Source organism: Bombina bombina, chromosome 6, assembly GCF_027579735.1.
Source record: "Bombina bombina isolate aBomBom1 chromosome 6, aBomBom1.pri, whole genome shotgun sequence".
NCBI lineage: Eukaryota > Metazoa > Chordata > Amphibia > Anura > Bombinatoridae > Bombina > Bombina bombina.
This window is the reverse complement of record NC_069504.1, coordinates 170625053-170639548: the sequence shown is the minus strand read 5'-3', so window position 1 is coordinate 170639548 and position 14496 is coordinate 170625053. Positions and strand designations below refer to the sequence as shown.

Below are 14496 nucleotides of genomic sequence, written 5' to 3'. Positions count from 1 at the left end.
AATATTTTATTAATATTTTATATAATTATATATTGCAGAGAACTTCACATTCTTATATGTTGCATTTGTGTTTTTTTTCTGTTAATAAAGATAATTGAATTCATATGGATGTGGAAGGGAATATATTTGTAACCATACTTTTTCCATCGAAGATAATAAGCAAACTCTAAAACCCAGCTTGTCATGAATATGATATATTTGTATTTCAACAATTATATAAATATATGAAAACTATAATTGTATTTTCAGAACTAACAAATGTATGGCCTATTTGGAATCTATAGAATGACATTTGTTACAATGCTTTCTTAATTTATATAAAAAAAATTTTGTTTCAGGCCAATGGATTGTTCCTTGTCTGAGCTGTACTGATAACAGAACATGTGATTGGCGAGCCATATCCTGGCAACCCTATAATTGTCAACACCCCGTCTTATTAAAAAATGAATTGCAACAGTGCTTGAAAGAAAGAAAGGTAGAGTATATCTAGCCGGTTTATATGTAGCTTTAGTAATGATTACTATTACTCTCTTTCACCCAGTTTTCTTTTTAGAAAAAAATGCTGAATTGCTAACTAAAGAACTGCATGACAAAGTTCATTTTAGGAGAAACTGGCCAGAGCTCAAATGATTTTCCTTATTAAATGCTATTTTTCCATCACTCATAACTTTTGAATGCTACAATGAAATTGGCTTAAATATTTAATTCCAGTTATGATTATTTATACTTATAAACTAAAGAAAATTGATTTTTTTTTTTAGGAAATAAAATAAAGTAAACACTTCCCAATTTTTTTTGTCAAGTTGGCAATCAGGGTGGCATCATTTACTCCACACAAAAAATGTGAACAACCAGAAATTGAATGGGATTGATACATAGGATAATGCATGATAGGTTAATGATCAGATCTGAAATTAGACCCACAGCCTTACAGCAATTGAGCCATATTCCCACAGATGACCTCATATCAGATCTCATTGTCATTGAGTACCTCTCATTTATACACCAATGTAAGACCTCAGCTAAAGCCCTGGACATGCCACCCTTCTCAGCCAAATGCCTACATCACACTTCAGAACACACCCCAAGACTGTGCAGCGCCTCTCATATTTATACTCTCATAAAACCTCAGATTGGACCTCATAATTCTGCACTATCTCTCAGCCACACAACCACATCAGAGCCTATGAGGCATATTTAAGAAATGTTTTGCGGACCTGATCCGACAGTGCGGATCAGGTCCGCAAGACATCGCTGAATGCGGAGAGCAAAAGGCCCCCTGCAGACTCGCTGCCAATGGGCCACCAGCAGGGGGTGTCAATCAACCCGATTGTACTCGATCGGGTTGAAGTGTTGCGATTCCTGTCCACCTGCTCAGAGCAGGTGGACAGGCTTATGGAGCAGCGGTCTTTGTAACCGCTGCTTCATAACTGCAGTTTCTGGCAAGTCTGAAGACTCGCCAGAAACACGGGCCGTCAAGCTCCTTTCGGAGCTTGATAGATAGGCCCCTATGACTCTAAAGTTACCATACTGGTTGCTTCCTGATTCTTGCTGTGTTGCCACTTTCTGTGTGCTGCCACACATGCACCATTCACAGGGTGTATCAGTGCAGGGAGAGAGATGATGAGTAGAGTGCTGGGTCTAGCTGCTGTACTCCATTGTCCAAAATGAAGTTCTTATCCCTTTGTGACTCCCTTACAGGCCCCATTACATCAGCCCACTTGGGGCCATAGCAAAACTGAGCATTTACGCATCTGCTTTTTAAAATTTATATACATCAGTTAAATATCCAACACCTGGAAACCACATCTGCGGCAAAATCTTCAGTTGGGTCTTCTTATTATTGGGTATTGTTATAGAAACTAAACAGATGCTTTATTGAAAAGCATCTTAATTAGATAAGCAGAATTTAAGGTAAAGTTACCTTCAAAATGGTTTTATGCAACTGTACATTATGCATGTGATAGTTCTAAATCTGGAAAGCTAAAGGGCTCAATTCTCTAAAGCTCTCTGCGAGATTCTATAAGAGGCCTTGTCAGTATTATAAGACTACTCAGGGATATTTTGTATTAAAATGTTATCATTATTCCAAATATATCAGTGTTCACTAACACCTTTTTTGAATTGTTTGTCGATATGTGGTCCATATCGACATACCATTTCGGTCCATATCGACATACCATTGAAAAAAATGTCAGTGAACACCAAAACGTTTGGAATAATGGTGACATTTTAATTTCAAAATAAACACTACATTTTATCTTGAGTGCTCCTTTTTTTGTACTGTATTAAGATATTTGGATTATTTATTTTATTATTTTATTTTGTGGGAAAATTGTATGAATGTCCTCATATTTGTATTGGCTATTATAACTACAATGTAATAATGCATTTTTTTTTTCTATCTAATTATCCAGATTCTATTTATTGGAGACTCTACTAACAGAGGAATGATGTACTACCTGATGGAACGATTAAATGAAACTTTGCAAGAGTGGCAGAAGTCTCATGACATGAAATTCTATAACAACATAAATAATGGGAAAACATTTATCAGTTATTCTTACTATCCACAGTTTTGGATTAATGTCACACAAAGGCCAACATTTGAAAAAGCACTGGAGCAACTCATTGAAAGGTAATAACCAAATGCTTTATGGGATTGTTCAACGCCCTGCCTCTTATCTTATTAATGAGTGATTGATAATATGTATTTCTAATTATGGCCACATTCTAGTCCATCAGAATTCTCTTGCCAAAATATATTAGATTCCAGTTCATGTGAACATAAATAATATTTCTTAAGTTTTTCAAATTTGAATCCATGCCAACATGTGTCACCCCCACCATAACTTATTTATCTGATGGTTTTCAAATGTGTTTGGTAAACAGACCCTATCTTGCATGAAGACAATTTAGCAATGGGAAGCCAGTTGATCAGAATACTTGGGGGGTTTTTGGCTGTTTTTCAAAGGGTTTTGTTTTTTTGGCTTCTTGAATTTTCTCATCTTTGCCTATTCTGAATAATATGTCTTGGCTGTTTGCAAGGTATTTCTTTTTCAAGGTTAAGTTTCTTGAGCATGATCAGCTCACATGTTAATAAACCATAGCTTTTTAATTAAAAGTTAAAATATAGTTAAAACTATGAAACTTATACACAAACTAAATCTGATCATTTAAATGTCTAGTTATGATTTTAATGAAGCATTTGAAAGATTGATTAGGTTAATTATAAAAAACAAAAAATTGAAATGATATGAAATTTTTATTTTAAGTGAAAAGCCTTGTAGTCATTTTCAATTTTAAAGGGACATTAAACACTTTAAGATTGTCAGATAACATTGTAAATCATAAATATATATATATATATATATATATACTCTGCAATATACGTTTATTATTTATTTTGTCCCCTTTTCCCGTAGTTCCATTCTAAAATTGTGAGCATTTCAGTTCCCGTTAGAAATGGAAGTGCAGAACACTGTTATATTCTACACAGCCATTGGCTGCACACTCTAGTGACCTATTTATAACTATCCCTAATTGGCCACAGCAGAGAAAGTAATATAACGTTACAAAATGTTTTATAGACACTAAAACGTTACACTTATTTTGTCAATATTTAAACATCTAATGAAACGTTAAAAATAAATCTATGTGTTATTCTCAGACTAATCTTTTCTTGAATGCATCATTCTATCTAGCATTTATTTAGTGTTTAATGTCCCTTTAAGGTTCACTTTGCACAATGTTATTTAAAAATAAGTAAAACAATACATTTTTACAGATTTTTACTCCCAGGTGGGCTATATAAATGGATTGTTTACAAGACATGTATGCAAAGAAAAATCTAGTGTACAATGTCCCTTTAACCCCTTAATGACAACTGACGTACCAGGTACGTCATGCATTAACAAGCAGTTAATGACAATAGACGTACCTGGTACGTCAGTTGTCTAACAGAGTGCTGGAAGCGATCACAATCGCTTCCAGCAGCTCTGAGGGTATTGCAGTGATGCCTCCATATGGAGGCATCCTGCAATACCCCTTTACAAGCCTCCGATGCAGAGAGAGCCACTCTGTGTCCCTCTCTGCACCGGAGCGTCGTTGGTGGGTGGGAGCAAGGCAGGGAGGTGGGTGGGCGGCCTGCCAAGGGCCTGTGATTTGGAGGGGGGCGGGATCGGAGGCCGGATCAGATGCGGCAGTGTCCGGGGGCGCACTACAGAAAACATGTATTTCAAAATTGGGAGAAAAGGGGGGATTTTAATTCAATAAATGATCGAAGGGTTCTGGGGGGGGGGGAAGCTACACTACAGAAAATGGGAAAAAAAGTCCAAAAAACAATAAAAGCATATTTTTTTTAAGAAACTGGGTACTGGCAGACAGCTGCCAGTACCCAAGATGGTGCCCATTAAGTTAGAGGGGGAGGGTTAGAGAACTGTTTGATGGGGGATCTGTGAGTTTGGGGGCTAAGGGGGGATTCTATACAGCAGCATATGTAAATATGCTATAAAAAAAAATATATATATATACCTAAAGTCTGCCAGTACTTAAGATGGTGGGAACAATTATGGGGTGGGGGAGGGAATATAGCTGTTTGGGAGGGATCAGGGGGTCTGATGTTTCAGGTGGGAGGCTGATCTCTACACTAAAGCTAAAATTAACCCTGCAAGCTCCCTACAAGCTACCTAATTAACCCCTTTACTGCTATCCATAATACAAGTGTGATGCGCAGCAGAATTTAGTGGCCTTCTAATTACCAAAAAGCAACGCCAAAGCCATATATGTCTGCTATTTCTGAACAAAGGGGATCCCAGAGAAGCATTTACAACCATTTGTGCCATAATTGCACAAGCTGTTTGTAAATAATTTCAGTAAGAAACCAAAAATTTAGAAAAATGTAAAAAAAAAAATTTATTTGAACGTATTTGGCGGTGAAATGGTGGCATGAAATATACCAAAATGTGCCTTGATCAATACTTTGGGTTGTTTACTACACTACACTAAAGCTAAAATGACCCAAAAAGCTCCCTACATGCTCCCTAATTAACCCCTTCACTGCTGGGCATAATACAGGTATGTGTGCAGTGGCATTTAGCGGCCTTCTAATTACCAAAAAGCAACACCAAAGCCATATATGTCTGCTATTTCTGAACAAAGGGGATAACAGAGAAGCATTTACAACCATTTTTGCCATAATTGCACAAGCTGTTTGTAAACAATTTCAGTGAGAAACCTAAAGTTTGTGAAAAAATTTGTGAAAAAGTGAACGATTTTTTATATTTGATCGCATTTGGCGGTGAAATGGTGGCATGAAATATACCAAAATGGGCCTAGATCAATACTTTGGGATGTCTTCTAAAAAAAAATATATACATGTCAAGGGATATTCAGAGATTCCTGAAATATATCAGTGTCCCAATGTAACTAGCAGTAATTTTGAAAAAAAGTAGTTTGGAAATAGCAAAGTGTTACTTGTATTTATGGCCCTATAACTTGCAAAAAAAGTAAAGAACATGTAAACATTGGGTATTTCTAAACTCAGGACAAAATTTAGAAACTATTTAGCATGGGTGTTTTTTGGTGGTTGCAGATGTGTAACAGATTTTGGGGCTAAAAGTTAAAAAAAGTGTTTTTTTTTTCATTTTTTCCTCATATTTTATATATTTTTTATAGTAAATTATAAGATATGATGAAAATAATGGTATCTTTAGAAAGTCCATTTAATGGCGAGAAAAACGGTATATAATATGTGTGGGTACAGTAAATGAGTAAGAGGAAAATTACAGCTAAACACAAACACCGCAAAAATGTAAAAATAGCCTTTGTCACAAACGGACAGAAAATGGAAAAGTACTGTTGTCATTAAGGGGTTAACAATGTGTGTATGCTGTAACAGCTTACTCACTCTGCCAGAAGATTATTGTTCAATGCCTAATGGTACTCAACAGAAACGTATCTTTAATAAACCTGTGCTGATTGCTCAGTCATGTCTGTTAATATTCCTAGCTGTTCTCTTGTTGGTCTCTAAATGACCTTATTTATTATTCAGACTATTATTCCTCCATCTTGATTTTATTTTAGGTTAGTGAGGGGCCTAAGAGTGGCCTCCTTTTGGAGGGATAATATCATGTTTGGAGGTGAGCTGTTTCATTTCCTTATATATGTTATTTTGTTATCAGTCTTCCTCTTTGTATTTATCTTCTATTTCTGGTTTTTCTTTCTTGCTGTTACCTATATGCCATCAAGGTCTAAAAGTAACCTTAACTTTTCCTTTATGAAAGGAATTTGTGCAAAGTGAGAGTACAGTATTATGGATAAGGTATACTGCTTTAATAGGACTTGTATATTGAATATCAATACTTTACTGATATGATTTATTGTGACAGCTCTGTCAAACTGTCCCCATGCAAGGCACAGATCCATTTAAAAAGCCAGTTATCTCAAGGTTTTTAGAATGGAATGTCTTTAAACGGACATTGTACACAAGATTTTTATTTGCATGAATATTTTGTAGATGATCCATTTATATAGCTCCCCTGGAAGTGTTTTTGTAACAATAAATAGTTTTGCTTATTTTTTAATAATTTTGTGCTGATTAGACTCCTAAACTAGTCCCAAAGTATCAGATGTAGATCCAGGTCTACAGATTCTTGCTGCTATTGTTTATAATCTGACTTTTCATATGCAAGGTAGGGGGGGGGTACTGTTCTACTTGTTTTCCCAGCCCCTTTCACTGGGTGTCCCAGCCTAACCTCATCAACAGTGATAAACTGGGAGCTTCTAAGTCAATTTTTAAAAGGTTTTTACTGGATTTTTATATCAGTATCTGTGCATATTCTTCTTTATAGTAGTGTCTATTACATGCAGTTATATGAAAATTGGTGTACACTGTCCCTTAAAACATACAAAAGCTTTGTGAGGCTCTTTGGAAATTAATTCTGACAGATTTGAATAGACAGTTTTTTTTATTAATGTTAAGTATTTTATCATGTAGTAGCCGGTCACTGGCAGTAATAGAGTTTTATTTTCAAACCACCCAACTTTTAACAATTCTGCAATACCCAGGACAGTTAGTATATATGTTTATGTGGTACTTTTCTGGATTATAAACCTTTTTTAAAATTAAAAGTAATGTGAATTTCAGGTAAATGTATTCAAAAAGATCATTCACTGTCCTTTTTCATCTTATTCTCGATTTAGGTCACATCCTCTTGAGAACTCAAATCGAACTGTGCTGGTTGTAGGTGGGGTCCAGTGGATTAATCCAAATCACCTACAAATAATTAACAAAGTATTAAAGAGGTAATGTTTAATATTCTATATTGTGTAGAATAATTACCTATTCATTTTATTCTTATTTGTAAATTTGTATTTAAATCTTTTTTTAACGTTTTGTGAACACTGTTTAGTTTTCACTTTCCAGAAGGAGAGCATTTGAAGAGCAGGTTCAAGAATAATTAAAGGGACATGAAACCCATTAACTTTCTAATTTATTATCTAATTTGCTTCATTCTCTTCTTATTCTTTGCTGAAGTAGCAGCAAAGCACTACTGGGAGATAGCTGAAAGCTAATGAAAATATACATATATGTGCAGCCATCAATCAGCAGCTTCTTAGCCTACCAAGGTATGGTTTTCAGTAAAGGATAAAAAGAGAACTAAACAAATTTGATAATAGAAATACATTGGAAAGTTATTTAAATGACATGCTTTATCTGAATCATCAAAAAAAAAATGGGTTTCATGTCCCTTTAATGAAGGTAATTATTTTTAGTAATTGCAGTTGGTACGTAGAATCATTTTTATAATTTTTGTTGGGGATAATAATACACTAAAAGGATCAGAGAATACTTCAAAACTATGGGTTCTGAATGTATTTATTACATTTCTGGTTTAGAGTTTTGTGTTTTTTTACCTGAATAAATGTATATGTCTCTGAGCAAGTGCCATGTATGGTACAGAGCACAGATTTTAGCAATATGATGCATTAACATCGCTCTTGTGCAATACATGCCGCTTCCATTTTTGCACTCTTACTATTTAAGTCTAACGTTGTTTTTATCACTATGGTGTGGTGCATGCTAACATCTGCATGTTGGATAGTGCAGGTGCATTTAATCCATCTCATAATTGACTTCTGTAGGGCTGGTAAGTAAAAGTCATGTTGCATATCCGTCAAGCACTAGGCTGATTGCGGGGAAAAAAAATCTGCTTTAGTAGTGGAGTTATTAATTTAGTTCTGTGTTATACTACATTAATGAAACATAAGCATAAAACACTTCACACCAACACATACACACACACACACATATATATATATATATACACACACAATATCTCACAAAAGTAAGTACACCCCTCACATTTTTGTGAATATTTTATTCAGAGTGTCAATGACCGATGTAAGGGTTGAATTATACTGGCAGATAGATTGGTCAGGGCAGGAAAAGGAGGTGATGGATGAGAGGAGAGGTTTGAGAGAGCTAGCAAGCTGATGCAGATCTAGTGACTTAGTGCTTCTGTGAAATTTGGTGTGAGGGGTAGAGGGAGGGGGAGTTGTAGGTAGGGAAGTGATGTTGCAAGTTAGGAGATGATGGTCAGAGAGAGGAAAAGGGGAGTTTGTTAAATTTGAAAGAGTGAATCGATAGGTGAAAATCAGATCAAGGGAATGACCATCTTTGTGAGTGAGAGAGTCAGTCCATTGTGACAGGCTGAAAGAGGAAGTCAGTTGAAGAAGTTGTTTTGCAGAGGAGGCATTGGGATTGTCAAGAGGGATGTTAAAGTCGCCAAGAATGAGAGCAGGGGTGTCTGAGGAAAGGAAATAAGGAAGTCAGGCAGCAAAGTGATCTAAAAATTGAGTTGGGGAGCCTGGGGGCGGTATATGACTGCAACACGTATAGAGAGGGGAGAGAATACCCGAATCATGTGTGCTTCAAATGAAGAAAATGTGAGTGAAGAGAAGGGTTGTTTTTGTTGGAAGGTGCAACGAGAGGAAAGTAAAATACCGACACCACCTCCTTGTCTATTGCCAGACCTAGTTGTGTGGCTGAAATGGAGACCCCCATGTGACAGTGCAGCAGTGGATGCTGTGTCTGAAGCAGAGAGCCAGGTTTCTGTAAGAGCCAGAAGGTTAAGAGAGTGGGAGATAAAGAGATCATTGATAGAAGTGAGCTTGTTGCAAACAGAGAGAGAGTTCCAGAGTGCACAAGTGAAGGGGGAGGGGTTTTTAGATGTAAGAGGAATGCGATTAAGGTTACCAGAGTTTAGTTTACGAAGTCTATTGAAAGGCACACAAGGATGTGAAAGGCTAGGAGGTTGTGAGGGACCAGATTAGGGGAGATGTCGCCAGCAGCTAGTATGAGCAAGAGGGAGAGTGACATGAGATGAGAAGCAGATTTGCAGTAATGAGACTGTTGTTTGGCTGAAGTGCAGGGGGGAGAGAGAGTGTTTAGGAATAGGTAAAGTTCATGAGTACAAAAGTAAGGTGAGTATAAGAGAGGGAGAGGGAGAAGGAGTAAGTGAGTAATGTAGTTTGTTATAGAGACAAGAGGTAGCAAAAAGGAATATGAAGATATTGAGCATTATTATGAAAGTGGGAACCAAGTAAACACATAAGCCACAGTTTTACAGCAGCACTTGCAAAAGGATACAATGAGATACATAAAACATAGTATTACAAGAGTACTTGCCTTGTGTCTTGCCTCTTGCCCAATCCTTGTGTAATTCTTGTATAATTCTTAAAAATTAGTGCCTCACTTATAAAATGTTCACTTAATTCTTGTATAATTCTTAAAAATTAGTGCCTTGAAATTAAACAAGTAATAGCGCGTTTAAAACCTTTTAAAGCACCAGGCCCAGATGGCTTCTCAGCAGCGTTTTATAAAACATATATAAATGAACTAACCCCATTACTCCTAAGATTCTTTAACCAAGCTAGAGATCAGGGAAGCTTTAGTAGGGAATTTTTGGAAGCCACGGTGACCACTATCCCCAAACCACAAAAAGACCCATCTCTCTGCTCGAATTATAGACCAATTTCCTTGATTAACTTGGATGTTAAAATTTATGCTAAATTACTTGCTATCCGTATCTCTAGACTACTCCCACAACTCATAAACTTGGATCAGGTAGGATTTATCCCATATCGCGAAGGGCCTGATAATACTAGGCGTCTGCTAAATATCTGCTCAGAATCTGTTAGACTTAATAAGCCATTCTCTGTAATCTCGTTAGATGCAGAGAAGGCTTTTGACCGTGTTCGATGGTCCTACTTATGGGAGGTCCTCAAGACCTTTGGCTTTCCAGACCAAATCATTAAGGCGATACAAGCTCTCTACTCTACCCCCTCGGCGGTAGTCAGAGGCCTGGGCTTTACCTCACCCCTCTTTCCAATATCCAATGGTACCAGGCAGGGGTGTCCACTCTCACCTCTCCTCTTTGCCCTTGCGATTGAGCCGTTAGCGGAACAAATCAGGCAGGACAAGAAGATAGATGGCATTCGTCTGCATGGCACTGTTCATAAAATAGCGCTCTTTGCAGAAGACATAACGATATTTTCTTCAGACCCTTTATCCTCATTCCCGAGACTGAAGGAAATCATAGAATCTTTTGGCTATATGTCCCTCTATAAATTAAACTTAGACAAAACAGAAATCTATAACTGGGGTCTTTCCCAAGGTACAGCTGACACCCTTACAGCCCAATACAGAGTCCACTGCACCACCAACTATATATCACACCTAGGGGTCAAGATATCGCATAATATCCCTCAGATGATCAAAGAGAATTACCTACCACTTCTATCTGAACTGCGCACTCTGAAAGATAAATGGGACTACACCTACATATCATGGATAGGCAGGCTAACGGCCCTTAAAATGTAATTTTTACCAAAAGTTACTTATTTATTTAGATGCCTCCCTTTCCGCATCCCAGGATATCTGCTGCATCAATTCCAGAGCGAGTTCACAAAATATATATGGCAACATAAACCCCCAAGAGTAGCGCAGAAAATCCTCCATAGCCCCCTTCAGAGAGGAGGAATAGCCTCCCCTTCAATACTAAGGTATTATGAAGGAGCCATGCTCACCCATATATCGCAGTGGGGTGCGAAGGAATCTCATAGTAAATGGAAAGTCATAGAACAAGCCTCGCTCCCGAACCATATATACTTGCCAGATCTGATCTGGATTCCCCTTCATTTAAGACGAACCACAGTTATCAGTAATCTTATAATAAGAGAATGTCTTGCCATGTGGGATAAGCTGAGACACTATCCGCATATTGCCCCGCATCCTTCACCCATCACTCCCCTAACGGGTCTCCTCCGAGGCCTACCTGACTCTCACCCCCACGGTTGGACCCAAGTAGGAATACAGACTGTTACTGATCTCTGGGTTACCTCCCCAACCCCACGCTTTATCACACTCTCAGAACTAAAAGCTGACATTAGCTTACCCAGGCATATGACTTTTGAATACACAAGACTGAGGAGCTTCCTCCTCAGTTGGGGCTTTAAACCTGAACTACATTGACCTAGAACATTGTGGGAAACGATTTGGCAACAAGGGTGTAGATTGCACAGACCCTTCTCCACACATTATATCCTAATAGGAAACACAGACTCAGAGAATAAGCTACCACACCTGCCTAAATGGGAATCCTTATTACACATGACTGTACCATCACATACATGGCAACATGTTATCTCCCTTACCAAAAAAGCATTACATTGTGTTACCCTTTTTGAAATGTATTATAAAATACTGACACATTGCTACCTTACCCCCATTAGACTTAGTAAAATGTTTAACACTTCATCCCCCTTGTGCTGGCGTAATTGTGGTAACAAAGGAGACTCCTTACACATATGGTGGGATTGCCCCAGGCTGAGACCCCTATGGAATACCTGTTTTCGGACACTAGCGGGATTAGGTATAGCACTCCCCACGAGTCCCTCCAATGCTCTCCTTCACATTGGTATTCTTAAATTACCTAAACATCAAGCCTACTTGGCTATCTACTTACTTACAGCTACTAAAGCAGTTATAGCTAAAGCATGGAAGTCCAATACTCCCCCAAAATGGTCATATATTTTAAATTATATGGCATATATTTATAACATGGAGAAAAATATTTTCTATTCTTTAAATATCTCGGACCTGTTTGAATTGGTGTGGGCGGATTGGCAAATCCGTTATGACACTACTTGGTCCCCGAAACCCGAGGCGGAGGTGCGTTAGAAATGACCGCCTTGTCTCTCTATTGAGTAAGAGTTCTTTCCCTACCTGTAACCCCCCCCCTGTCTCGCCCTTCCCCTTCCCCCACCCCAACTAATTCCCTCTAGTGATAAGAATTGTCTTATGCTTACCTTCCATTTTATACATATACTTTGATATGGAATGTTGAAAATGTTTAGACCTTCTGTTTGTACTCACGTTAGGAGCCTGCGTGCTCCGAGTACATCCCTTATATTATCTATGTAACTGAGAATATCTTTTTTAAATAAAAACTTTAAAAAAAAAAAAAAAATAGTGCCTCTCTTATAAAATGTTCACTTAATTCTTGTATAATTCTTAAAAATTAGTGCCTCACTTATAAAATGTTCACTTTGAAAATGTGAACATATGCTATTGTTAAAAAGTACACTGCCCTGTAAGCAGTGCACACACCCCTGTGCAGTGCGCATCCCCAAACTAGTCTGAAATATATACAAGTAGGGCAGTCAGCTGACTCCACTAAATTTAGTTGATTGCTAATCAAAGACAGTTGGTAAGGCCAATTGGAATGTTAGAATCTGGTCAGGGTGAGATGAGTTAAGTAAACAGACAATAACATTTGGAGGGGGCTAAAACTGTGACATAAGAAAACTATAAATTTTAGAGTTATAGCAAGTATTAATAAGGATTGAGCATCACATGGCAATTAACTAGACATTAGAATTGAGACATTGGGAAAAATCATTACAAAAAATGCAGGACTTAATTTTAACAGCCTAAATTCATGTGCTCAATATACATATACAAAGAGAGACTTGAAGTAAAATGACAGAAAAGCAGGGAATAGCAGGATTTCAATGCAGGGCCTTAATTCACATACCAAAAGAGAGACTTGGAGTAAAATGACAGAAAAGCAGGGAATAGCAGGATTTCAATGCAGGGCCTTAATTCACATACCAAAAAGAGAGACTTGGAGTAAAATGACAGAAAAGCAGGGAATAGCAGGATTTCAATGCAGGGCCTTAATTCACGTACCAAAAAGAGAGACTTGGAGTAAAATGACAGAAAAGCAGGGAATAGCAGGATTTCAATGCAGGGCCTTAATTCACATACCAAAAAGAGAGACTTGGAGTAAAATGACAGAAAAGCAGGGAATAGCAGGATTTCAATGCAGGGCCTTAATTCACATACCAAAAAGAGAGACTTGGAGTAAAATTACAGAAAAGCAGGGAATAGCAGTATTTCAATGCAGGGCCTTAATTCACATACCAAAAAGAGAGACTTGGAGTAAAATGACAGAAAAGCAGGGAATAGACGGATTTCAATGCAGGGCCTTAATTCACGTACCAAAAAGAGAGACTTGGAGTAAAATGACAGAAAAGCAGGGAATAGCAGGATTTCAATGCAGGGCCTTAATTCACATACCAAAAAGAGAGACTTGGAGTAAAATGACAGAAAAGCAGGGAATAGCAGGATTTCAATGCAGGGCCTTAATTCACATACCTGAAAGCAGAAGAGACATTAGATAAACTCAGCATTCCTTAGCAGATGTCAGTAGGCAGTTTGTTAGTTAGTAACCAGCAGTGTGGAGAGTATTGAGTGTAATTCTTGTATAATTCTTAAAAATTAGTGCCTCACTTATAAAATGTTCACTTTGAAGATGTGAGCATATGCTATTGTTAAAAAGTACACCCCGGGTGGGCGGAGCTAGCTAGCAAGGAGAGCAGACGTGGGTTCATAGAGCTCCTCTGCTACAATTGATTAAAAGTGGACAAATACACAAATCCCTAATGACCTAACCTGTTAAACTCCTCAGAGGTTAAGGGTAACCACGTCTGCTGACCCTTCAAAGAACGTATCTTTAATCTGTGGATTCCGGAGCTTTCTCTGTGGCATCGCTGTTCGGGGCCTAAATCAATTAATGAGACAGTGTGGATATAATTCCTCCTAACATTATTGAAGAATCCCTCTCTTAATACCCGCTAAATGGATTTGGAGGCTGAAAGCAGCCGCTCCTCCGATAGGAGTACGCGGACATCTTCATGCGCCAGCTGGTGAGAAAATGCTAGACAACCTGAGAGCTCCGGGTCCTAGACTTACTATGTCAGTTCCTAAGGCAGTCACAGATACGGAACGGTACGCATACCTGGATGATCCGGTGGGAGCAGCATCACACAGGCTTATTCTCGGGGCTGACTTAAGCCTTCCGCCACATGGATGGACAGTGGTTTGCGATCCCCCAACCTCGCGTCACGGAGGCGTTGTGTGGAGCCTTT

The 14496-nt window shown here is 38.0% G+C and overlaps 1 protein-coding gene across 1 annotated transcript in view; it reads left to right on the top strand.

The window, feature by feature from the left end:
* The window catches only part of CPED1 (cadherin like and PC-esterase domain containing 1), a 654007-nt gene that overhangs the window by 592453 nt on the left and 47058 nt on the right, over nucleotides 1-14496 (top strand). The window contains exons 17-19 of the mRNA XM_053719194.1: nucleotides 339-475; nucleotides 2418-2638; nucleotides 7204-7305. Of these exons, the coding sequence (XP_053575169.1) occupies nucleotides 339-475; nucleotides 2418-2638; nucleotides 7204-7305 (460 nt within the window). The remainder of the gene's footprint in view (nucleotides 1-338; nucleotides 476-2417; nucleotides 2639-7203; nucleotides 7306-14496) is intronic.